This window comes from Panthera pardus, unplaced genomic scaffold (genome assembly GCF_024362965.1).
Source record: "Panthera pardus isolate Hobbes unplaced genomic scaffold, ASM2436296v1 HiC_scaffold_3, whole genome shotgun sequence".
NCBI lineage: Eukaryota > Metazoa > Chordata > Mammalia > Carnivora > Felidae > Panthera > Panthera pardus.
Genome location: NW_026526876.1, coordinates 53,716,202 through 53,742,052, shown reverse-complemented (window position 1 = coordinate 53,742,052; position 25,851 = coordinate 53,716,202). Strand labels below are relative to the sequence as shown.

The 25,851-nt window shown below is 39.1% G+C and overlaps 2 protein-coding genes across 4 annotated transcripts in view; one reads left to right on the top strand and one right to left on the bottom strand.

Annotated features, from left to right (window-relative positions):
* SPATA22 (spermatogenesis associated 22) overlaps window positions 1-2,338 on the bottom strand; it is a 59,034-nt gene extending 56,696 nt beyond the window's left edge. The window contains exons 1-2 of one of the 2 annotated variants that reach the window (XM_019429535.2): window positions 1,675-2,338; window positions 164-278 (exon numbers count right to left, since the gene is read on the bottom strand). In XM_019429535.2, coding sequence (XP_019285080.1) covers window positions 164-206 — 43 coding nt within the window. In that variant the 5' untranslated portion in view covers window positions 207-278; window positions 1,675-2,338. Of the gene's footprint in view, window positions 1-163 lie in introns of both variants that reach the window. The other variant, XM_053892175.1, reaches the window with a different exon arrangement.
* A 4,617-nt stretch (window positions 2,339-6,955) lies between these two features.
* Window positions 6,956-25,553, top strand: ASPA (aspartoacylase). 2 transcript variants are annotated; one of them, XM_019429544.2, is made up of 6 exons: window positions 6,956-7,350; window positions 11,031-11,226; window positions 12,922-13,015; window positions 16,132-16,233; window positions 20,234-20,343; window positions 24,016-25,553. In XM_019429544.2, the coding sequence occupies exons 1-6, from the start codon at window positions 7,115-7,117 to the stop codon at window positions 24,211-24,213; spliced, it is 936 nt and encodes a 311-aa protein (XP_019285089.1). In that variant the 5' UTR covers window positions 6,956-7,114; the 3' UTR covers window positions 24,214-25,553. The 2 variants fall into 2 exon arrangements, with proteins under 2 accessions (XP_019285089.1, XP_019285088.1); XM_019429543.2 differs by having other exon boundaries at window positions 16,126-16,233.
* Window positions 25,554-25,851: the final 298 nt, after the last annotated feature.

The window sequence follows — 25,851 nt, the reverse complement described above, 5'->3', positions numbered from 1 at the left end:
TTTGCCTTGAGTAAGTTATCTTACTTCTCTGCACCTAAAAGAGGTTAGACTATATGTTCAGTCTTCCTTAAAGTTCCTTCCAAAATGTTCCCTCTATAAACTACACAAGATTTACATGGAATATAAAAATATAGAAAATTTAAAAATAAAAGTTGTTCAATACCTGCTGTACTTCGAGTTGAATTTTCATTTAGGTTTCTCTTCATTTCCTTCAATATTAAAATCTGTAACTTTGTCTTTAGCACTCCAAATTTACAAATGAAGTTGTCTGACTAAACCTTCCAAGAAATATGCAATTCACATTATATCAACAAAAAAATCAAATTCTCAGCCTACTAATTACTGAAATTTTGATTTAACACTATGGCTTCAAAATAAGGTAAACACTTTACAGAACCCTGCTTCCCGAATAAGAATTTACAACATGATCCATTTTTCCAATTCTGTTCAAAATTGGTTGGGACTGAGGTGGCTATAACCTTGCTGCCTAAACATACATTTTTTTTTTTCCACACAGTCCACATAACATGTTTCACAACCAAAAACCCACAATGAAGATTCTGAACCAGATTTATAAAAGAGGGAAATGGCTACAACACTGGCAAACTGATAGGCTCGCAGGGCCAGGGAGGAAACCTACACAAGTGAACTAACCACGTGAGAACACGCTCCAACTCACTTTAAAACACTGTGCAGATCACTTGCTTTGGCCATTAACTGGAGACCCCTGTATTACAGAATACCAAAGACTAAGGCCTCAATATCCAGATTAATTGCAATAATAAATATCTACTCAATCTATATAATTTCAACAAGTGAAACAAGGTTTTTCTTTGTTTTTTCTTCTACAACAAAATTTTTTGCAATTTTTTTCCATGTTTAGCCTCCTCCTAATATATTTCAATCCCAATTTAATGCAACAAACACCTATTACATGAAAAGGCAAAATACAAACCTAAATAAGGTAACCTCTGCTCCCAAATTCATTATCCAGTGAGGAAACAACTAAGTAACACCGCAAATCATACTGAGGTAAACACTAATTTCCAAATATCACTTAAAGAAATAAAAATGGGGAAACATAAGGGCAGGGACTGCCTCTGCTTTGTTTCCAAATCTTGGGCTTGAAACCGGATATCGCGGGCCCTTTAGAAAATATTCTTGATGTCATTCTAGGAAGCAAAACTGAGGTTATACGACGTTTTCTCCGCACAGAAATACCAACGCAACTCACACCATGAACCTAGAGCGGGGCTTACAAGGGTCATTACGTTTCTGAGTGCCAGCAAACAAAATCAACAAAAATGAGACATCCTCTCCCAGACCGGAGGGCCGGGGGCCCTGAGGTGCCCCCACCCCAGCTTCTAACTGGACTCTAACGGCAGTTAGGTGGTTGGCAGCGTCGACGTGCAAAAAGTTTGTTCAGTCAACACACACACACACGCACACACAGCCCCCAAAGGCCACTAGCTCAAATGGAGGCAAGGAGGGCCTATTTTGGCCACTCCTGGGCGGTCCAGTCAGGCCTACATTCTCTTTCCAACCACCTCTCCTGACCCAGGGACTGGGGCAGTTTGGTAACTAGAGACAATACACTCTTTCATTTCTTGGCCCTCGGGCCAACACGACACGCAACTTTAACCCTCAGGCTCCCAACCCTCCAACAACTGTCACCCGTTCTCTTCGCTCCGTCGTCGTCGACGTCGCCAACACAGCCCAGTCAGCTACCGCTGACTTCCCGGCCTCTGAAGAAGCGCGAGAAGTCGAGCTTTGCGCAAGCGCACCTGCACCCGCGCCGCCCACTGCGCAGGCGCAGGAGCCACCTGCCTCTGGGGCTCGGGTGCTGTGGCATAATCCTTTCAGTGGACGGTGAGAAAAAGATGTTCACGCGCCTGTCCTCCCTGTTCACTACTGTGAGGTACGAGGCGCCGGATGGCTCTAGGGACGAGCCGTACTATTCACCGCCGAGACGTACCCACGACTGGTGGCCCAACACTCCTCTTTACCCTTTCCCCAGCGCACACATTTTTTTAGGTTCTAAAACCTAAAACGTTTTTAAGACATTGGAGGTTCACCTAGAAGAGAATAACAAGGCCTTGGGCCTGAAAAGCAGGTCATAAGGTTTGTTTGACTTTGCTTCGTGTGGGCTGGGAATTAGTCATCTGGCGGCTGGCTGGCTGGAGAGCTGAGGCCCCGGTTAAGAGGAGGGCCCTGCAACTCTAAGAGCAGGGACTGCACTGTGCGAGAGCTCAGTGGAGGGAAAGGGCGTTCAAGGCCCGGGAGAGGAAATGGAATGCCGCAATGACCCGGAACTCTGGCGCTGGCCAGACACCTCTGATCTTGGGCAAGTTATTTACCCCCTCTACACCTACACTTCTCTTCTCAGTAAAGCAGGTATAACTATTTACTCAGTTCCCCTAAAACTATTAAAAGAGAAAAATGAACAGCCCTGGGGCACAGTAAATGCTCGGTAAATGTTAGCCCGTAATTAATAACAGTAGCTACCATCTACTGAGTCCTTACTATAGGCCAGGAATAGTAATTCTAGCTCTGTCTGAAGTCAAAGGCCATGCTATGTTGTTACTATATCTTCTGGCCATTTGAAGCCTGGGAGAGGTGAACAGAAATGTGCGGAGGGTCTACAGATGGAGGGAAGTTTGTTAGTACAGGCCTAGGACTATGAGACCATGAAACCTATTAGTACGGTTGACCCTTGAACGGTACAGTTTTCAACTGTACAGGTCCACTTATAGCTGGTTTTTTAGAGTGCTGTACTGTACATGTATTTTCTCTATGATTTTCTTAGTAACATTTTCTTTTCTGGAGGTTACTTTATTGTAAGGATACGATATTTAATACATATGTAAATTATGTGTTAATTGACTAGCGGTAAGGCTTCTAGTTAACAGCAGTCTATTAGTAATTTAAGTTTTAGGGAGTAAAAAGTTAGAAGGGATTTTCTGCTGCTTGGGGGTCAGCGCTCCTAACCCCTGCATTGTTCCAGGGTAATCTCTAGTTTCTTATAAGATTAGGTCAAAAGAAGGAGAATGAGTATGAATGCCAAACTCAGGAATAAGTTTGAAGTAATTGTGTCTTCATTTAATTTGGAAAAGAGAAGACTTCACAGCATAAGATGTCTGAAAAGACTTGTTAGTTGTCATGGTTCCAAAGGGAAGACTTTTATTTTTTATTTTATTATTATTATTATTATTATTATTACTATTACTATTAGAGTAAGAGAGAGAGTGCCAAGAAGTGGAGAGGGGCAGAGGGAGAGAGAATCCTAAGCAGGCTCCGGCTCAGTGTGGAGCCGGATGTGGGGCTCCATCCCACTACCCTGGAATCATGACCTGAGCTGAAATCAAGAATCAGATGCTCAATCAACTGAGCCACCCAGGTGCCCCCCTCAAAGAGGAGACTATTAGAAAATGAATAAAAGCTTTAGGGAAGCAGATTTTGACCTAACATATACATGCATGCATATATACATACACACACACATACACACATATATAACACCCACCCATGTGCCCCCCAAATGGATTTCTCATTTAAAGAAAATATTTTAAGCCCACTATGGACAACATGCTGTGCTAAATCTGCCAGAACTGCAGAATGAGCAATGTGGAATCTTTACTAGTTGTGTATAAACTTATCTATTTTATCCCTATCTTGTTTTTGGTGACATTTATTTATTACCATCTGGAAAGTTGGTCCGGATGGGTGACAGCAAGAGGTCCATGGGGGAAGGAAAAAATTTAAATAGAGTAGTTTGAATACATGACTGCTGGACAACCACATTATGTATGAGATACCTTATATGTAATATTGAGAGAAGATCTTCCTTATCCCTCAGCCATACTATTTTGGAAACAACATCTTAAATGCATCTGCCACAAAATTTCTTGCGTGGATTTATTGGACATCCAAGACTATGAAAAATTTATTCTCCCTTTGTTTTATACTACATTATTTTACTAATAATCAGGCACCGCTATCCCTACAAAACATTTATAGTGCTGGAAATTATTAGGTTTATTCTTTTAAATACTTCAAAACATTAAATATTCAACATGATAATGAGACAGTGATGAGGGAGCATGGGACAAGCTGACAGCAATCCCCACCGCCCGCCCCTCCACCCCCCAGGTGGAATATGTGTGATATTCCTTGTTCACTTCTGGCTACCCAAGAACAAAGGAAAGGGGTTTAAGTGCTTGCCATGGTGATGTGGGAAACTAAGACAAATGAAAAATTGAATTCCCTTACTGCCTACAGTCCATTGGCAAGTCCTTGAAACCGGCAGAGTAACCTCCCTCTAGGATCTCAGCTGCCTGAATGATGACACTTTGCTGGGGGCAAAAGGGAATCTTGGCTTAACATTATCCCAACCTTGAGGATCCTGTAAGTCTACTTTAGCATATAAAAATTCCTTTGGAAACTTCTTTCTCTCAACTCCCCCAAGATATGCTGGCAATCATACTCCAAGCTTATGGCCCCCTGATAGAATCTGAAGGGTCTCATGACTGAGGTTTTACTAAATGGTAATAAATGGCATTTCCCTAGCAACAGCTAGCCCCTCAAGGTCCTGGAAACTTTGCTTCCAAAATTCCTTAGAGAATTACTCTAACCCTGACCCCCTCCCAACCTGAAGGTATATAATGAGTTACCTGTCACTACCCGAAGTGCAACTAACTCTTTCCCCCCACAGGTCCTGTCCCCGTGCTTTAATAAAATCACGTTTTTGCACCAAAGGCGTCTTCAAGAATTCTTTCTTGGCCGTCAGCTCTGCCCCACCCCCACCCTGTCACCCCAAAACTTCATCAATAGTGATAACTAGAAACGGTTCTACTTTATACACCATCAGTTCTCTGAACTCTCAAAAAAGAATTAGACTAGTGAAAATGTGTAGTTTTTGTAGGGCTCAAAAATTTAGTGTGCTTTGGGAAACAGGGAGTTAAAAATCTTTCGGAAGTTAACTTGGTATAAGAGTATGAAAAGCCTCTGTTGCTCTAGTTCTAAGGAAATGCTCTCTTTTTTTTCTAATAAAGCTTTCCGCAGAAGACAAACTCTGTACACAATAAACAAGGTAAGTATAGGACAGAATTACTGCAATTCACTAGCTCGCAAAAAAAGTTATTCATTTTGACATGTAAGGGAAACTTTATTTCTGAATGTTAAATGTGCTTCAAAGTGCTGATCTGTTAAAATTCCATAAAACAAGCCTCGAAATGCAAGTCATTTGTGCCAGCTACGAGTAAATAACCAAAGCAGCATTTCCAGAGAGACTGGGCAAAGGACAGAACTAACCACAAATCAGAAAAGAAACAAAACCTAATCAAGTGTTAATAATTCACCATAGTTACAGTTTTTAAGACCAAAGTAAAAAATACAACCATAATTTGTTTACATTTGCTTTTGTTTTGAGCATCTCTACATTAGTGTTCAGTGTACATTGATGTGGATAGAAAAATCAAATGCTACATGGGCTTTTTCTTAGGTTAGAACAGTAATTTTAACGTGTAAATTTGGATTTTATTATTTTGCTTTCTCTATCTCTGCATTATAATCTCCTAAGGAAGAACATAGGGATTGGTTTATTAAACATTATGAAACATTCACATCTTACACTCTAGCATCTGTTTTGTTTGTATGCTTTTTGTTTCCTGAGCACGCTGTAGTAACTGTTTATGCGAATTCCAAAAGAGCAAAATTAGAACTTTGGGGAAGTCCAAAAATAACAGGAAGCACCCTGTTCTGTTAAAAACACTGGGCTTAGAATCAGAAAACCTGGGTCCCCGGCCCAGTTTTCTCCTGGTAGCTGAGGGACTTTTCCTTTAGCACTACAATGGCCATGTCAGTGCCTAACCCACCCTGTCTTATAATGTAAATATATGAATAAACTGAGGTAATGTGGGAAATTTAATTACAAATTAAACTTCTCTGAGGTTGTGAGGAATTACTCTTGTATCCCTATCAAACAATCTGGCGCTACTAGTACATGGTATTTCCAGAACTTGAACATATTTGTCTTTCTGGATGATCAAGCATGAAATCAAATCTGATTTGGTTCAGAGTCATTTCTCCAAAGGGATGTAATCATCTTAGTATTCTGAATAGTTTCCCCTAATAAGACCCCCCTGCTTGAGTAACACATTCCAGTGAAGAGTCTGGGCTTCTAGTAAATTAGACTGTATATTATAATAAACTCATAATTCGGTTAGTATATATAGCATGCCCCAAGACATTTTCAGGCATTATGAAGACTTGAAAATTATTCACAGTTGCTTTTCCTTTAATAGTAAGGCAAAACGTGGGAAAGATTCCTAAAGAAATTGACAGAGAATTACCGAAAACTTCATGAGAAGGAAATTAAGACATATTTCAAAGTAGCTTTTTACGTCCTAGTGATCATTTATTTGGTTCTTGTGTCTCTGACTATGAATAAGCATACTGAAAGAAATGGTGCTGGCTCCACAGGAGATCTCTCAGGATCTCTCCGCCTTTGGCTGTTTATGGAGGTGAGATTCAAATGTGCTCAGATAATGAAAAGGCTCTGAACTCATTTCAGAGAAGAAATGTTTTGAAATGTGAGTGGAAACATAAATAGCAAATCATAGCATGCATATTATGAGCCCCTTCTTTATTTTTTATAGATTTTTAATTTTTTTTCATATTTTTGAGGATTAGAAAGGTATAAACTATTTTTACTATTACAGATAGTCATGGAAGCACCATTAGGTGACATTGGCTATAGGTGAAAGGAAACCAGAATTTTTGTATTAGTATGAGAGGCTAATTTATTATTGCATTTAGATCTACTGACCATGTGAGGGAGTAAGAAGTTAAACAGCTGTATCTAGTTCATCTCTGCATATTTTAATCCAAATATGGTAAAGGGCAGGGCTAAAGGAAGGGAGTGTCCCTATAATAAACAGGGCTCAGAACTTGTAACAGAATATTAAATTATACTCCGCTCAAGAGAACTCTGCACTTTGCACTTTGGTTAAAGTACCATTTAGATTTAAATCTCTAAACTTTTCTTGAGAAATTAAGTTCTATTTGATTTCTTCTTTTCTGAATTGCAGAAATCAGGTAAAACTACTTGACAAAAATGACTTCTTGTCATGTTACTGAAGATCCTATAAAAAAGGTTGCTATCTTTGGAGGAACTCATGGCAATGAGTTAACAGGAGTATTTCTAGTTAAGCGCTGGCTGGAGAATGGCACTGAGATTCAGAGAACAGGGCTGGAGGTAAAACCATTTATTACCAACCCAAGAGCAGTGAAGAAGTGTACCAGATATATTGACTGTGACCTGAATCGAGTTTTTGACCCTGAAAATCTTGGGTAAGACTACATTTTGTGTTGTAGCATGTGTGCGTGTGTGTGTGTGTGTGTGTGTGTGTGTGTGTGAGAGAGAGAGAGAGAGAGAACACGTATATGTAGCACATGATATACGTATCCGTACGTATAGTCGCTGTTGTGAAACAGATCACTTTCACTTTTAATCATACTCCGCTATGAAGTACTCAATTACCTAAACTGGGCCTCCACATGCTCTTTTATAAACTTTTAAAAGTATCAGACTGTTCTTAACTGATTTTCTTTTTAAATGCATTCTGTACAGACTAAGACAATAACAATGGTTTTTATTTTTAAATCATATCTTTAAAAAAACAGATTTAATAGTCTTTTGTATTATATTAGTTTTGGCCTGTATGCTTGCATACATATTTGTTAGCTTCCTAGGTGGTTTGCTACTATGTTTTTATACAACTATATTCATGGCAGTAATAAAGTTCTAGTCAAAAAAATTGTAATATTTCAATTAATATTTGTTGAATATGAAAAAGTGAATAAATACCCATCATCAAAAACCATCACACCACCTTGTGAAATGAGGAGTAGATGTACTGGCTTCAGTGGTGGATCCCTGAGAGATAAAAGCACTTCACTTGCATATTCTGAATTTAAATTGCAGCTGGTTCATAATACATTGCATGCAGTGTATGCAATAGTAACACTCTAGGTATTACAATATAATACATAATATAAATAATGCTAATTGTTTTTGCCTTTGTTTACATCCTTATAGCTCCTAGTATAGATATATAGGCCTCTTAGTATTTATTTTTCACCACTTTCTTTTATTTACCTAAAAATATTATTAAACACCTACTCTTCACGGGGCACTGTGCCAGGTACTGTGGGAGTACTATGAACAAAATGGTTTCTATCCACAACGAGTTGGAAAACAACTAACTGAGATGGAACATGTGCAAAGGAACAACTCACACAGCAGCCACTGCCCTGTGTACTCATGTTCTAATGAAGGCTAACTTGAGTTTACAGAGTTACTTAAATTTAATCTCACAACAGATCAAATACAGTTACTACCTTTAGTACAAATATGCCTCACTTTATGAAGTAGATGTTTTAGGGAGAATTATACATGAGTCACATTTTGTGTATCAAAGCATATTTTTACTAGCATACATTTTAATTTCAGGAATGCTTTATCTTCATGACTGAGGTTTATGGTGATATAATTAAGATTTTATCTATTCAACTAGGGGTGCCTGGATGGCTCAGTCGGTTAAGCTTCTGACTTGGGCTCAGGTCATGATCTCGCAGTTCGTGGGTTGGAGCCCCATGTCGGGCTGTGTGCTGACAGCTCAGAGCCTGGAGCCTGCTTCGGATTCTGTGTCTCCTTCTCTCTCTGCCCCTTCCCCGCTCATTCTCTCAATCTCTCTCTCTCTCTCTCTCTCTCTCTCTCTCTCTCTCTCTCTCCCCCTCTCCAAAAATAAATAAAACGTTAAAAAAATCTTTTTAAAGATTTATCTATTCACCTAAAATAGCTTTTAACTAACTCTTATAAGAATTTGTTGAAGAATAATGCTTTTAGTCGGCATGTTAACTTCTTAAATAACTCTGAAATGGACTGGGGTGGGTTTTCCTATTATGACCATCAGTAGTATGCATTGTCCGTGAGAGCAGTCTTTAAAATTAAATTCGCTTTCTGCTTCTTATACTTTAACGCTATTCAGAAGCTAGGCAGTTCTCTCTCAGGGTAGTTATCACACTTATAAAATTTAATTACCTTCTCCTGACTTCCCTCTCCCAAATTTGCTCCTTTTCCTATATTCCCCATCTCAGTAATGTCACCATTACCCATCAAATCTTCTATGGAAATCAACTTAGAATCTTCCCTGTTCCTCAAGCCCCATGTCTACCAAGTTACTAAATCTTCCCGTTTATTCAAGCATTGAATATTTTGCAATCCAATACTCCTCTCCATTTTCGCTACCTTATTTCATTTCATCTGTGGACTGAGTAGCCTCCTAAAGAATCTTTCTTCATCTAGCCTTACTCCAATCCTTCCTGCCATTGACTCAGTTTAATAGCAGCCATAGGGATCATCCTGACAGACAAATCTTATTATGTCCTTCCCCAGCTGAAAATTCTTCAAAAATCTATCTGGCATAGATTTAAGTAACTTAGTGTGATTAAAGTGCCTTTTAGGATCTTGCCCCTGCCCATTCCTTCTGCTTCATCCCTTGAGACTCTTCCTATGAGACCTGGGCCACGGGCATGAGAACTCAAAGTGTCCATTATCTTTCAAGACTTCAAGCCTTGGCTCTGAGCAACTGGGTGGTTAGTGATGCCATTACCAACATGGGGGAGAATTAGAAGCAAATCACTTGGGTGTAGAGGAACCTCACTGAGTTGTTTCATGAATTAACGTTTAAATATTTATTTTGAGAGAGAGACAGAGCATGCAAGCAGGGGAGGGGCAGAGAGAGAGGAAGAGAGAGAATCCCAAGCCGGCTCCCGGCTGTTAGCACTGAGCCCTATGCGGGGCTCCATCTCATGAACTGTGAGATCGTGACCTGGGCCAAAATCAAGGGTCTGATGCTTAACCAACTGAACCACCCAGGGGCCCCCCATGAATTAACTTTTAAAATGCATACCTATCCATTAGGAACTATGGTTGCATATAATAAAAACCTGAAAACAGTGGCTTAAGTAAAGGTTTCTTTTTCACAAATCAATCTGGAGCTTGGCGGTCGAGGGCTGGTTGTAGTGGTTCAATAATAACATAAGCGCCACAGGTCTCTTCTGTCTTCCCACTGCACCTTCCTTAGTATGCAGCTTTTGTCCTCATTCTTTTTGCTTTATGGTCAAAAAATGGCTGCTCCACCTTCTTGATTGCATTTTAGGCAGGAATTACCCAGGTTCCAACTGTAGGTCCCTTGAAGACACTAGCAAAAATAGTCAGGGAACAGAAATAGATGGAAGTATAGAGAAGTGGTTGAGTTAAACCATTGTTTAATGAGGAAAAATAAACTTAAATTGTCAACATATACAGTAAGGGGGAAAAAAATATCCTAAAGAGTGAGGAGAGGTAGAGACTGATTTGAGAATTCAATAAAAACCTCATCCCAGAAAAAAAATATGTATGCATATGCCTGCAAAATTTTGCATTTTTGTGGAGTTTACAGACTTTGTAAAGCTTACCCTGGACCATAATGGTTCCTAGGACCTCAATTAGAATCCCTAATTAGGTAACATGATCACCTAAGTTTACTATTTTTGTGGACTAGAATTAGCTAGAGGACAAAAAAAATTTGTGTGTGTGTTTGATAGTCTAGCCCCAATAAATAGCCCAGTGCACATAACTATTTAAAAAAAAAAAACAAAACCAAACTATTGATTAAATTAATGAATACATTTTGTTAAACATTGAAGTCAAATGGTGAATTCTGTTTGAAATGTCCTCCCTGGGATCAGCCACATGAATGAACTACTGTTTGTGAGCATGCCGATGCACCATTACGTAAAATCAAATGGAGAAAAAAGAAGGAAGTCTTTATTTATGAAATTTTGAAATAAGTTTCCACTTGACTTACAGATTTTTCATATTAAAGGTTTGGCAACTGTTTCCTTATACACTGTGTTCTTATTGTATGTTTAATGTTATCTTAGCCACAGATGTTGTTAAATCTTTTTCTTTCTGCTAATAACAGCAAAAAAATGTCAAAGGATTTGCCATATGAAGTGAGAAGGGCTCAAGAAATCAATCATTTATTTGGTCCAAAAGACAATGAATATTCCTATGACATTATTTTTGACCTTCACAACACTACTTCTAACATGGGGTGCACTCTTATTCTTGAAGATTCCAGGAATGACTTTTTAATTCAGATGTGTCATTATATTAAGGTAATGTCAATGTTATTAATTAAAATTCTTTTTTTTAATATTTACTTATTTGGGGGAGAGCTCAAGCAGGGAGGGACAGAAAGAAGGGGACAGAGGATCTGAAGTGGGCTCTGTGCTGACAAGCTGACAGCAGCGAGCCCCATGTGGGGCTCAAACTTATGAACCGTGAGATCATGACCTCAGCCGTAGTCAGATGCTCAACCAACTGAGCCACCCAGGTGCCCCAGTGTTATTAATTTATAAGTTAGCATGGTACCTGTACTTTTAAGTCAATTGTAGATGTAGAGCCACCAGAAAAGGGTTGGAAGAGGGGGTCCAAGAGAGATGAGGGAGTGGGAGGAGCGCACCAGAATAGAGGTGGTGTTGACGGCAGGAGAAAAGTTGAGGAAATGAGTAAAATAATAAACACAGTGAACAAAATAATCAAACAGTTGCGGATTCTTGTGTTTATAAAATTATAACTCACTTATCCAGACAGCCACTAAACCATAAGCTGTTTGGTAAAATCAATACCCACACTTAAAATGGTGTAGTTGACATAGCTCAATGCTAGTTTTAGAAAACTTGAGAAATAGTCATTTAATATGACCAAAGACCAGTGATAAAAAGGCTGGCTCTTTTTAGTTCTGCCCTTGTCTCCATTTGACTCAGATACCCCAACACATGTCTGTTCTTTCAGTACTTGTATAGCTAATCATTTTAAGGCTCAGAAATTTACAAGATGAAAAATTCAGCAATCCAGGGCTGACAGCTAGAGGAAAATTGCTAGAAAGTAACAACAAAGCAAAAAACACAAATAATGAACTATGTGTTTATTTCTGTATAATAGCTACTCTTCCCGTCCAGAGGGCCAATATGCTTAAGTGGAAGGAGTTTGACCTATGTATCCAGGAGAACCTGGGCTTATATCCTCGCTTTCTCATTCACTAACCTTGGACAAGATACTCCACACCCCAAACCTTGCTCTCCTTGTATGCAATTGGCATAATAACACTTACCCATAGGAGTGTTAAAAGCCTTAAATGAGATACAGCATTGAGCCTTATACCTAGCAGACAGTAAAGATTAATTGTTAACTTCTGTTTCCCTTGAGCTTTTGACAATAACTGGCTAGCAGTTCTGGTGGGAGATCATAATGCAATGATTCTTTTTGCTCATTGAAGGGAGAGTTGAATGCTCTGGTTACCGGGCATAGAAGCAGCATGGCTGACAATGTTATCAAAATCCAGAGGCCTTATCTTGAATTCTCATTCAGATAAGTCGAGGTGGGGGGGGGGGGGTTACCTAACATCTGTACGGACCTGGACCATAAGGGTAGAAACGGAATTCTTTATGAGACCTATACTAAACTAAATAGGAAGTGTCACCAGTGGTGAAAACAAAAATAGCCAAATCCATTGAGAAGCAAAATTTATTTCATACATTTTTTATCATGGTTCTGGAGAATTGTTTAATGTACTTTTTGCCCAGAAAGCTATGTATAATTCAATTTTATATGTAATTCATTGATGTGTTTTCAAAGCTATAATAATAACACTGAATTTTAGAGTGTTTCATAAAGCTGTCTTACCTTTGTATTCTATTACTTAATTGATGGAGTAAAGCATATTGAAGACATTATTGACTCTCTAGTGGCAAAGAGAACAAAGCATATGGTCTTTACATAATAAGAAAGATGTTTTAAATTCTTTTCAGACTTCTTTGGCTCCATTACCCTGCTATGTTTATCTTATTGAGCATCCTTCCCTCAAATATGCGACCACTCGTTCTATAGCCAAGTATCCTGTTGGTAAGTCATATTTCCCATTGTCACAACTGCACAAAATATGTCCTGGATGAAACTCTGAGACAATTATTTTCTGGAGAATATTTATAGCTACCTTGCTTATCATTATGGCTTATAATTGTCAAGTAAAAGCAAACTAACTAACTCCAGGCAGGCTCTAACTATATCAAATGTCCTCAGTTTCATTGAGCAGTTTCTGCATTCCAGGAGAGAAACAGTGAACTGAGGGAACTCTAATCTTTTATAATATGCAGTAAACATGCCTGCCCTTGTGCCTAGAAAGAGATCATCTCTATCTTCCAAGACTGTTCACTGTAAAAACATTCTTGAAAAATAATCTGGAACCAAGGCAGTCAGTGTCTTACTGGCAAGACATGCAGAAACACCAGAGACCCATAAAAAATCTTTTCCCAACTTTCCTCTTAGCACCTGTTTTGTACTCATGTCTCCCAAGAGTTGTTTGCTATCTATCCACTCACTCGTTTCCGTGTCAGTTACTGAGCTGTGAATGCATCTTTACCCTCTGGCAAGTTCCAATATGGAGGCTTGCACACTCAGTCTCTTTTTTTCTATATTCCACTCTCTTTCCTGAATGACCTGCTAGCATAATTGTTTGCACAACTTAAAATCCTTTTTTGTGAGATCTAAGATGGTTTTAACCAAGAGTAATTTAATTTCAAAACAAGTTGTCAAACAGTATCAGCAAATTTAAAGTTATCTTGGTTATTTAATTGTTGGTAATTTTGGTGCATAATCGGGGATCTGTTGGGGCAAAGGTAAATATCTAAGTATAGGTAATTATTTGAAATAAACCAAATGCTTAACAATGAATGATAGAGATCCTGTTTTTCTGGGACACCAAATAAAGCTGAAGATTTCCACACTTTGAAAAAGCATTCTTGTTCTATGATATTTATGGGGAAATGCTGCTCTTAACTAGAACAAATATCTACCAATATATTTGCCCCTTTTATAGGGCCAAGCCTTTCAAATATTTCAATATGATAGAGTACTAAGATCATCATAAACAATTAGAAATACTGTATGTTATCCTGCCAACTTCATTAATTTGGAATATTTTTATACCATCCACTCACTGGGGGGAAAATACTTAAGCTCAGACAGAAACTATCTCCAACCCAACGTTTTACAATATATCTCTATTGTCTCATAGAAATTTGCTCTAGCTTCTACTAGCCCCCAAAAGGACCACCTTTGTATTCTATTACCAAGGCAGCTGAAATGTGGCAGGATCATTCTAAGTAAACTTTATTGTGGAAAGAAGCTGTTTTCTGCAGCCAGCCTTATGATCATTCACAGAATCTTCTTCATTTTCTGTCTCTGTTTCTCTGTCTCTCTCTCATGTGTGTGCATGCACACACATACACACACACCTACACATGTGCACACACACACAGAATACTCTAGACAGAATCTTCTCCTAAGTTAACTTTCCCAGATCAACCATGGCCTCATTTGAAACTCAGAAGATTTAAGTTTATGACCACTACTTCTTCAGCTCCACTTGGGACTATGCTGTGGCTATTTCCTAAAACTTTAAACATTCTTCTCTGACACAGGATCTTGTGTCAAGGGTAATTGTTGGTTTAGAAAATATGGCCACCCTGTTATCTTCCACTCACAATCAGGAAGGAAAAAATCCTTCAGTAACTGACTCTTCTGACTCAGACACCCTCTTCTACCAATCACAGCTGCTCTCCACACCTTCCATCTCCTCTCCAAACAAGAATATGTACAATCTTTTTGGCCGCACAAAGCTCAAATGGCTTAAACAATAAAACAGATTTATTATTTTACATTACAGCTCAGCACATCGTGAGGGGCCAGGTTCTTCTTATCTTTTTAGTATACCATCTTTAGTGGAGTTTTTTAGCAGCCCCCATGGCCACAAGATGTCCACTGTAGTTTTAAGCATCATATGCCAATAATACAATATCTAATGGGTGAAAGAAAAGTCTTAGGAACTCCCTGCAGACCTCTGTTATAATCACTTGTTCAGAACTGGATCACATATCCATTCTTAAATCAATCACTAGGATAATGGGAGTACTATAAACGACTTAAACTATTCCATATTTACACCTGGGCTGGAGAAAAGTTCACTTGCCTGGAAGACTGGATATCGAACCAAAATGAGGACTCTTATCAGTAAGGAAGAAGTGGAATGGCTTTTGGATGGGCAACCAATAATGTCTTCTACAACACACATATAGACATATCCTTGAACATGTTTTAACACATGTGTACAAATCATTTATACACAAAATGCATACATTAACCACATTTATACCACATACTTAAATGTGTGTCCAGACGTATATGCAAAAAAGCTAAGCACAACAAATAAAAAATAAATGTCAAATACAGAAAGATTTTGTGAATCAAGAAATAAGAGAACTGGGTAAAAATAGAATGGGTGAAAAAGAATGTATATGAATGGATATGAATTGGTTAGAAAAGAATGAATGATATTATTTTTGATAAATGGGGGATAACTGTATGGGAGACTGGAACAGGAGGGAGGTAACTAGATATTTGGTTTAGAGAGACTGTTTTGTAGGTGTGAGGATGGATTGTATTGGGGTGAGAATAAATGAATACAAATTAATCCTAGGGAAAACTAAAACTATTGCACTATCACATTAGAATTAGTTGTTATGTTAAGGGCAAGAATGTTGCTCTAGGGTCACCTAGATGGTCATGTTAACCATCCATGGCACCAAATCTCTGTGACTCAAATAGATGCATTTCCTCCTGTCAAGACTAAATGTTGACAATGTTGATAATATGGCAATATTGAAGGATATTTAAGCAAAAAATGACCCCAAGATCTTACTACTCTAATACAATTCTTTGATATTTTTTCATGTTTTCTCTCAGTTTTTATTCACTATGCTTATAATGTGTACATGTAAATCTTCTGCTTTTATGTTTTGCCTAACATTGTCTCAAATATTTTCCATGATGCTACATGGTCTACCTTTTTAATCATTTTAATGATGAGATTCTAGGTCTTAATATATGAACGTGCTCAGTTGTCTAATATATTGTAATATTTGTATAAATATTATATATACCCCTTCTGTACCGAGGTGTAGAAGTTGGTCCCCAGCCTCAAGGAGTTCTGAGAGCCGATATTTTGGATCAAATGAGAAAAATGATCAAACATGCTCTTGATTTTATACATAATTTCAATGAAGGTAAGTAGGAGGCAGGAATTATTTCCTTGTTAGTGTGTGTGTGTGTGTGTGTGTGTGTGTGTGTAAATCAGAAAAGTAGGATGAAATGAACACACATAGTGACCTAACCACTAAACGCTGATATAGCAATTGTCAAATTTGCCATGCTCATGATATTAGATGTTTTTAAAAATGTTATTCACTTCAGCCATTCCTCAATGACCAGAGTAGACACATTTAAGCAAAGCAGCTACTAACAAATCTCCCCAAATAAAATCCTCATTTTCTGCTAATCTACACCGTAAACAGCAAAGAACCACTAAGAAATACAAATATCCAATAAGCGCATGAAAAGATGTCCAACATTACTACTAATCAGAGAAACACCAGTTAAAGTGAGAAAATATTTTCTCCCACCAGAGTGGGCAGATATTAAAACCTGATAACATTAACTGATGGTAAGTGTAGGAAAAGAGGGTGCTCTCATTCCCTGCTGGTATAAATCCAGTAAGGACACTTTAGAGAATAATTTTTATAGTATCCACTCCTGAAAATGCACAAATCCTGTGACCCAGCAAGTCCATACCTCAGAGACATGCAAAAGCACAGGCACACCCGCTGTGTTGTCACATGCAAGGGTGGTCATCAGCATCATTGTAACAGCAAGACAATCGAAATGACCTGAATATTGATCCATTGGTAAACAATTAAATAAATTAATGTGAAAAGATCTTCAAAATACATTGTTAATTACAGAAAGCAAGCTACAAACCAAAACATACAGCACTATACCAGTTTGCTTCAGAATAATAATAATAAACACTTGCTAGAATACACATACATATATATGAGGAAAAAACAGGTTAATTTTATTTTAATTGTTTTCAAGGTGAACGATGTATTTGCATATTATTTGTGTAATTAAAAACAATTAAATGGGGCTGGTGGCAGGATGATATATGGAAGTCTACTATCTGCTCATTTATTTGATAAACCTAAAACAGCAAAAAAATAAAGCCTATTGATTATTAAAAAATAAATGTACTTGAAATTTAAAACTAAAGTATAATTGAAATAAAATCAAAGAAAGCTGAAACTAATATAACACTCTATGTTAACTATACTGGAATTAAAATTTAAAGAGTTAATAAAATTTGTAAAAATTTAAGAATTCCTGAGAGAGAGAGAGAGAGAGAGAGAGAGAAAGGGACATCCTACATAAATAATTACTCCAGCAGGCTTAATTGGAATTGTCGTTGAGGAATGAGTCATTATAGTGACAAAGCTGGAGAATAGTTCAGTGTCATGGGGGAGTATAATTCCTTAACCTCAGATTGTGCACCCTACTGCAGTCACAGGAATTTCTTCTGTGCTTGGGAATCCTTTGACTCCAGAGTCATAAAGACTGAAGATCAGCTTTTTACCACCTATGTCTGAGAACCGGTTCTATAACTGTCTCATGCACCTGGTATTGGGAAGGTCACCACTAATTGATAAGAAACCCTTCCAATAGTAAGTGGGGACTACCTTACATTAAGGAACAGTGAACCCAGGTACAAGACCACAGACATGAGAGGAAAGACATGTTTTTCAAATCATAGTCCATAGATTCCTATCCCCAGGGGTGGGGATCTCATGGCTGTCTTGTAGCTCCAGGACAGACACCCCTACCTCTGCTCCTACCAGACCAGTTCTTCTGTTTTATTGCTCTTCCGTGTAACGTTTTCTTTAAGCAAAGGATCCCGAAATTCAAAAATTTTAAACCACTATTAATCTTGACTTTCCAGTTTGGTGGATTTCTAACTAACATGGAAAGAACACCATTATCCAAAGAATGCTGACAAAGAGATAACCACCTAGAGAAAAACTCTCTAGAAATGTGCAGAAGAGCTCCATCCTTGGCTTTGTGCTACTCAAAATTATTACTAGTAAGTTGGATGAGGATATATGTGACATGCTTATATATAAATGAAAGGTGGCAGGAAGCTTGCAGGAAAATATCTGTGGTTAGAAGGTAGATCTAAAAAGTGCTGACAACCTTTAACAATTGTGTGAGGCAAATATTTTAGGTTAACTACATTTCAGGTTCAAAATTTGCTTTTATGTTTAAAAAAAAAAAATCCCAGAATAAGGGAAGTGATGGTCTCTTTTCTGCATTGAATAAACACCACTTGGAGAATGTGAATAAATTCTGAGTTCGTATTTCAGGAGGAACCTGTATGAAGTAGAGGTTAGCCAAGGAGAGAATTGAGAAGGCTGAAGAGTTTAAAAACCATAATATAAGAGCCATCCCTAAGATGCACGTAGAACTTCAGTTTACAAAGTATCTTCACATATAACCTCACGAATGTGACATATGTAAGTAGAGAAGAAGAATTCTTAGGCCAGCAAAAGGAGACTTTTTATATTAGAGTTTTAGACGTGTCATACTGGAAAGCAGCAATTAGACATGTTTTCTGTGACTCTGAGGACAGAATAGAATCAGTGGGATGAAGTCACCTAGAGACATAAATGTCTGATTAACAAAGCTGACTGACAGTGGAATGGACCACACTTTGTGAGGCCATCCAAGCAGGAGTAAGATGATCACTTGGCCAGAAAGACGTGGAGAATTCTCAAGCACTGATGAGGTTAGCCATTTGAGGCTTCTTCCAACTGTGAGATTCTAAGTAGCAAACTTAGAATGCTTCTTTACGTTCTACCACTTTTTTCTGTCCTTCTAATAGACCTTCTGCTTTAAAGAGATGACACCTGATAAGTTTCTATCTTCCCTTTGGAAGATGGAGTAGATTGTAAAAATGCCCACAAATTCTTCCCTTCCCTGTGTCCGTGTTCTCACAATGTGGTGTTTTAGATCCTTCTGCCAAGAAATGGAGTTTATTTCCCTACCTCCTGAATCTGGCTTGGCCACGTTACTTGTTTTGTGCCGCAGAAGAAACTCAAAAAGGACTTGCACACTGGAGCTTGCTCTCTGCTCCTCCTAGGAACCCTGTACTGCCAGTATGTGGATCAGCCTAGCCTAGCCTGCTGAATAATGAGAGGTTATGAGGCGGAGAACTCAGACACCCCAGCTCCAGCTGCCAGCCTGGCAAATGCCAGACATGAGAGTAAGACCATCTTAGATCATCCAGCCTCCAGCTGACCTACCAGCTCACCACAAATGCATGAGCAAGCCAGTCAGAAATCAGAAAGCCAGCCTACACCGGGGGAACTGCCCAAACATTCCACAGAATCATGAGCTAAACTGGGGGTGGTTGTTTCACACCACTCAGTTCTCGGGTAGTGTGTTAAGCAGCAAAAGCTAACTGATACAGAAGTGATCACAGGCTATCCACATTCCAACCCGGGCTGCACTTTCTGTTCTAAGGACAAAGGAAGAGCTTCCTTTGAGTTGCAACCATAGCACACTAAGGATCCTCTCTTGGATGAAAATTCATCCGGTTTACACAGAGCTGCCTGGTGTACATGTAAACTACTCCCTTTACACGTTTCTGGGCATTGGGTTAATGTTGCCTCATCTTTGGAAGTCAGGCTGCCTGCATCCTAAGGTCTCACATACTTAGTTAAGAGAAGGAGCACCATGCTGAAGTCACCTAACCTGCCGGAAGTCCCCCTGAGGATGTGCGGTCATAGAATGTCAGAGCTGGAAGGGCCCTCCGAGATATTGTCAAAACCTTCGTTTGACAAGTAAAGAAAGTGAGCCTCCAGAAGTTAAGCATCTTGCTCAAGATTACACAGCTAGACTGAAGCCCAGGTGTCCTGACTCCCAGCCTATCGTGGCTTTTCAAGTTCTGCTTTCTGCCTCTCCCCATTAGTGTACTTGTGGATGGTGTACCAATAGGAATAATTTGAGAACCTCTTTTGGCTGAATGTTGGTTAAGAATATCCTTAACTTAAAATGGTATGTTCTCCCTGTAACTGTCTTCCTTTTTGGGGTGTTGTTCTTCCCTTAAAGTTTCAACTTCCTTTTTTTCAAGAGATTCTTCTTAATCACTATTCATACACGTTGTTTTCACCATAGGAGAAGAATTCCCCCCCTGTGCTATTGAAGTCTATAAAATAATGGAGAAAGTTGATTATCCTAGGAATGAAAATGGAGATATTGCCGCTATTATCCACCCTGACCTGCAGGTAACATTTGCTGTTTCTTTAAAGTATTCAAATTAATGATGTCTCACTTTCAAATAGAACTTTACAATTCATAAACCATTTTACATACATTAGCTCGTTTACCTGCATTACCTACATTTACCCACATTAGCAGTGTAGGTAAGGTATTCAGACCTTCGTTCAATAAATATTATTGAGTATATCCTCTGCTGGCTCTGGGGATACATCAGTGAATATGGTCTATACTCTCATGAGATTTATAGATGTACTAAACTCTAAACTGTGGTTTAGAAATCAAGATAACCAGATGCCATAAAAGAATAATGAAGTGGGGAGGAAGAGGTCAGACAAGGCCTCTCAGGGAAGGTGAAATTCCTGCCCAAGTGCAATGGACAGGAATTATTGTATCTATTTTATCATAAGAAAACAGGCTCACACAGGTTTCTAGTTATGGAATGATTAAGTCACAGAGTAAAAAGGCACAGCATAGGGAATATAGTCAATGGTATTATAATAGCGTTGTAACTACACTTGTGGTGAGCACAGGTAAGGTATAAACTTGTCGAATCACTATGTTGCACACCTGAAATTAATGTAACATTGTGTCAACTACACTCAAAAAAAAAAGTTGTTTAAAGAAAATAAAATTTAGATCTTCCCCATAGTCTTACAGCTATCAATGGCACATCCAGAACTAATGTTCTTTGCAGTTGACCACATTGCTGCCACCTCCCTGTGATCACCACTGAATAAGTTAGAGCAAAACACTCAGAACCTCCTTCTCTGCGGTGTTTTCTACCACCACTCCCTGACTCTCCTCAGAACCCCAGTATCTGCTCCTTCTCTGGTTTGATCAATAATGGCATAGTTAAGGGGGAGAAAAGGCTCTTGGGAGAGCATAGGAGATTGAAATCTAGAAAAGGCAAAGGCAAAAGCAAGGAGAAGCAAATACTCCAAAAAGCTAAAATATCCATATCAATTGTGAGAACCCTATGCACCCTCAGACAGATGGAAAAGACTTGGCAGATTATCTAGTCTGGGGCTTTCAACTCTGGTCATACATTGCCTAGAGAGACTTTGAAACATAACAATGCCAGGATCCCACTTTGAGATAATCTAATCTTACTGGCCTGGGTAATCAGAGTGGAAAACTACTGAGGCAGTTCAGACTCCGATCTAATGACCCTAGTAATAGTCATCCAGACTTACAACTTAATAAAATAAGCTGTCTGTAGACAAGTGGAGCAAATCCTGCTTTCTGCCTTAGTGGGATCTGGGTGGAAACCAGAAGAAGGAGCCTTAGGCAATGTTTTAAAGGAAAGAAATATAAAGATTGAGGGAGAGAGGAAAGCACTACAGGTAACAAAAATAGCAAGTACAAGAAACAGAGGCCAAGGTGATGATGTCATAACTGGCTACAACACAGGATTTTTTTTAAGATTTGTATTCCTCAAGGATCCTTGAAGAGTACAAACATCATCCCGGTGAAGCAGAGAAGTGAGGTTAATGAGATCAGTAACAAACAGGGTTTGTGGTAGGTCTTGAAAGGAAGGACAGTATTGATTTGGTTGCTCAGTATTTACAAGGAGTGAGTGATTCACTAATTATTGCAATAAATATATTTGAGAGGCACCTGGGTGGCTCAGTCTGTAAAGCGTCTGACTTGGGCTAAGGTTGTGATCTCACTGTTTGTGGGTTCGAGCCCCACGTAGGGCTCTGTGCTGACAGCTCAGAGCCTGGAGCCTGCTTCGGATTCTGTGTCTCCCTCACTCTCTGCCCCTCCCCCCCTCGTGCTCTGTCTCTGTCAAAAATAAATAAATAAATATTTTTTTTAAAAAATACATATATTTGAATGACTACTAAGCCTATCCTGGGCCCTGAGGTTCAAGATAGACAAGATCCCTCACGGAGCTTCCATAGTAATCAGGGGATAATGGACCATGAATAAGTAAACAATACATAAACCAGATCATTTCAAATTGTAATGAGTACTATAAAAGAAATGAACAGAATAATAGAGGCTAACAGAGGGTTCCTATCAGATGGAATGGTCTGAAAGAGTCATCTCTTAGATGATGGCATTGAAGCTGGAGCCTGGGCAATGAGAAGTCATCCACGTGGAAAACAAGTCCAAAGGCCCTGAGGCTAGAACAAACTTGGAGTGTTTGAGGAATAGCAAGACCAGTGTCCATGGAGATCAGGGAGCGAACACTGAGGATAGTTGATCCTGGAGAGAGAGACATGGACAGACACCTGCTTGTGAGTCCAGGTTTTATTCAAAGAGAGACAGTTCTTGGTCATGGATGCTCACTGGAATGACCTAGAGGATGTACTCCCAAATGCCCGAAGCCTATTACAAAAGCACTAAAGTGGTGCTTCTCAAACTCAGGCCACAGGAGAATCACCTGAGGAGCTTTTAAAAAATCTTGATTCCCAGGCCCCTTCCCCAGGGATTCTGATTTAGTTCCTCAGGGTGCACACAGGAAATCAGTTAGGTTTACCAGGTGATTTTCATGTGGCTCAGGTTTGGGTATAGTTATATCTATAGTTATATATTTAGATATCTATAGATATAGATATAGAAAGTTTATTTATTTATTTTGACAGAGAAAGAGCACAAGCAGGGGAGGGACAGAGAGAGAGAAAGGGAGAATCTCAAGCAGGCTCTATGTTGTCAGCGCAGAGCCCGACTCGGGGCTGGAACCCATGAACCGTGAGATGAAACCATGAGATGACCTGAGCTGAAATCAAAAGTCTGATGCTTAAACAACTGAACCACCCAGGTGCCTCATACTCATCTATATTTTTTAAATAGCCCAGTCAATTATAGCGTGCAGGTAGGGTTGAGAAACTTACTGTAATGCAGAGCTTCCCAAACTTTAATACTATGCATGTGAATCTCTGGGGACTTGTTAACATGAAGGCACGTCTGCAGCGGGGAAAGAAATTGTGCTTTAATAATAAATTCCCAGGTGCTGCTGAGAAATGTTAGAAGTGCAGAATCACAGAACCCAAGACCTCTAGAATCAGAATCTGCATTTTAACAAAATCTGTACACAGTCTGAAAACATATCAAAGTGTGGGAAGAGCTGCTTTAGGGTTCTTGTGATGTGACAGCACTGGTATTTGAGGGCTCATGGTCTGGATCAGATAACTCCGTTGTTATCATGGAGAACATTCACCTTATCCTAAGACAGGCCCCAGCCCATCCCCACTTTGTCTCACTAAGCCCCATCAGAATAGAGTCCCTTGGTGGGCAGGCACAAGGACTCATTTTTTACATCCCTATAGTACAATGTCTTGCACACTGTTATTTCTTAAACTTTGCTGAACAAGATTTAACTTCTGCTAGCAACAGGTAGAACATACACTTAGGGAGACATGCATTTATTTGGCCCTTTAATATTCTGAATCTCTTTGGCAACATTCAAGGCAAACTTGGTATTGAAACAAACTCCAGTCACATGTATGCGGTATAAAAACTAAATGGGGAACTCTTAAAACTGCCGCCCAAATTAATGGTTCAGTCTCAGTTTGGCCAGATCACTCATGGGCCTCCCAACACATCTCTCAAGTATCTCTTTTGTTAGACACTGCTATAATTTGTTAGTTGTCTAGAGAGCCCGACATAAAACTTTTAAGGTGGGGAAAAAGTCTAAATGTAACTTACGTATTTTAATTGTTTCCTGAGAGGATCAAGACTGGAAACCGCTGCACCCCGGGGATCCTGTGTTTTTAACTCTTGATGGAAAGATTATTCCGTTGGGCGGAGGCAGTACTGTGTACCCAGTGTTTGTAAACGAGGCCGCGTATTATGAAAAGAAAGAAGCTTTTGCAAAGGCAACCAAACTAACACTCAACGCAAGAAGTATTCGCTCCTCGTTACCTTAAGAATCACTTCTAGCCCACCTGTGACACAGTATCTTGACAAACTCCACTAGGTTGTAACCTCTTGAAGGGCAGGGCTGTGGCTTCTTCGACTTCATATCCTAGTACCTAGTCCAGTGCCTTACCACAGTGGGCATTCAGGCAAGTTTTTGAATGAATGAATAAATTAATGCGTATCTTCTCAAAGTATCATAGTGGACACGTAGCTTATTCAAAGAAGTGCATTTCTTATTTCTGTATAACTTTTTATATATTATACTTTGAGAGTTTAACATTCTTAACAAACAGACTTTAAATTCAAATTTCAAAACTGAAATGGATACTATACCTTAAAAGTTATTAACTTGAGCCTAGAATTAAATGTGTTTTCAAGTAATGTATAAATGCTACTCGAAACTCATGATGCAGACTTGTGATTTTTAAATTTTTCATACCTGAATTAATGATAATATATTAAGCATCCCATCTGTAACTTTAGCAATAGTTGTGATATCCATAGGAGATTTGTAACTGCCCTTTTGAAGATGAAATGTGAACAGGAAATGAGGGCTGATTATAAAGGTGACACTAGGAATAAATCAAGGACCTGAATGGCCCTTTGTCTGCAGACAGTCGCCCACACAGCACAGCTGCCCCGACATGGCCCCTTGTTCTGCACTGACCTCGGGGAGCGGGGAGCCTCCTCCAGACATCTCATACTCCCCTTGGGAAGCTAACGTTCCTTCCCAACTTGGGAAAACCTGGAAGAGGCATATTCCTTCCAACAGTCGCTTCTCATTTTGAAAGAATGCGCTTGCCCTTGTTCCCAGCCAACACGTGAGGAAGTCTTTGGGCTCCGGCAGCAAAGGCGGTAAAGACAGAAATAGCAGACAGCAGCGGACACTAATGTGACCCAAAACCATGTCTCTGGTTCACAGATGCATTCTTTCAAAAAAGTGCCCGTGATCTAAATGCCCAAAATGCCTCCACACCCACGATTCTTCCCCTCAAAGGTCTTTGGGCTGAAATGCTGCCTCCCTCTCTCCCTCCAGCCCCTGCAGGAGCCTCCCTGCCTCCTCTTTTAGGCCCCAGCAGCCAAGTAAAGAGTGTTTTTATCCTGTGATTTGGACCCCAAGGAACCCATGTTTATGGTTTCAAATGTATGTACCAACCATCATACTGTTATCTGAAACAAAGATGTATGTAAATATCTCATTCTCCAGAGTAAACCCCATTAAACTAATTTCATTTTCATATTCAGTGTTTTATAAAGCACAAATAAACTGTTTCTAAATTTTTCTGCACCAATATTTTCGTACTTTGCCAAAATGATTTTTATTGGAATAAACTCTCTTCCTTCTGAATTCTGAGTGAAAGTTCAATTTATCAATCTTCCTTCTTCCACTGTGAAAGTTCCTTTGTGTTTTATGTCTGAGTCCAGTTTTTCTGGGTCAGTTTTTTCCAGATGTAAATTTTGGCAAGAGTACTTTATTCTTCTATCAAACTTTCGTTACCTATAAAATTTACAATGTAAATGTAAAGTCTTATTTCCTCTGACTCAATATTTACAGTATTCAGAGTTTCTAATTAAATGATTTTTTTAAAACCTAGAGCTATAGCCACTTTCAGTTACAGAATTGATGTTTGCATTTGTAAAATGGG

What these genes read in the sequence shown, in the direction of transcription:
- ASPA (XM_019429543.2), top strand. Translation starts at nt 7,115, where the DNA reads ATGACTTCTTGTCATGTTACTGAAGATCCTATAAAAAAGGTTGCTATC. An exon ending in TTTGACCCTGAAAATCTTGG is followed by an intron (nt 7,351 to 11,030) that starts GTAAGACTACAT and finishes TGCTAATAACAG; the next exon opens with CAAAAAAATGTCAAAGGATT. An exon ending in TATAGCCAAGTATCCTGTTG is followed by an intron (nt 13,016 to 16,125) that starts GTAAGTCATATT and finishes TTCTGTACCGAG; the next exon opens with GTGTAGAAGTTGGTCCCCAG.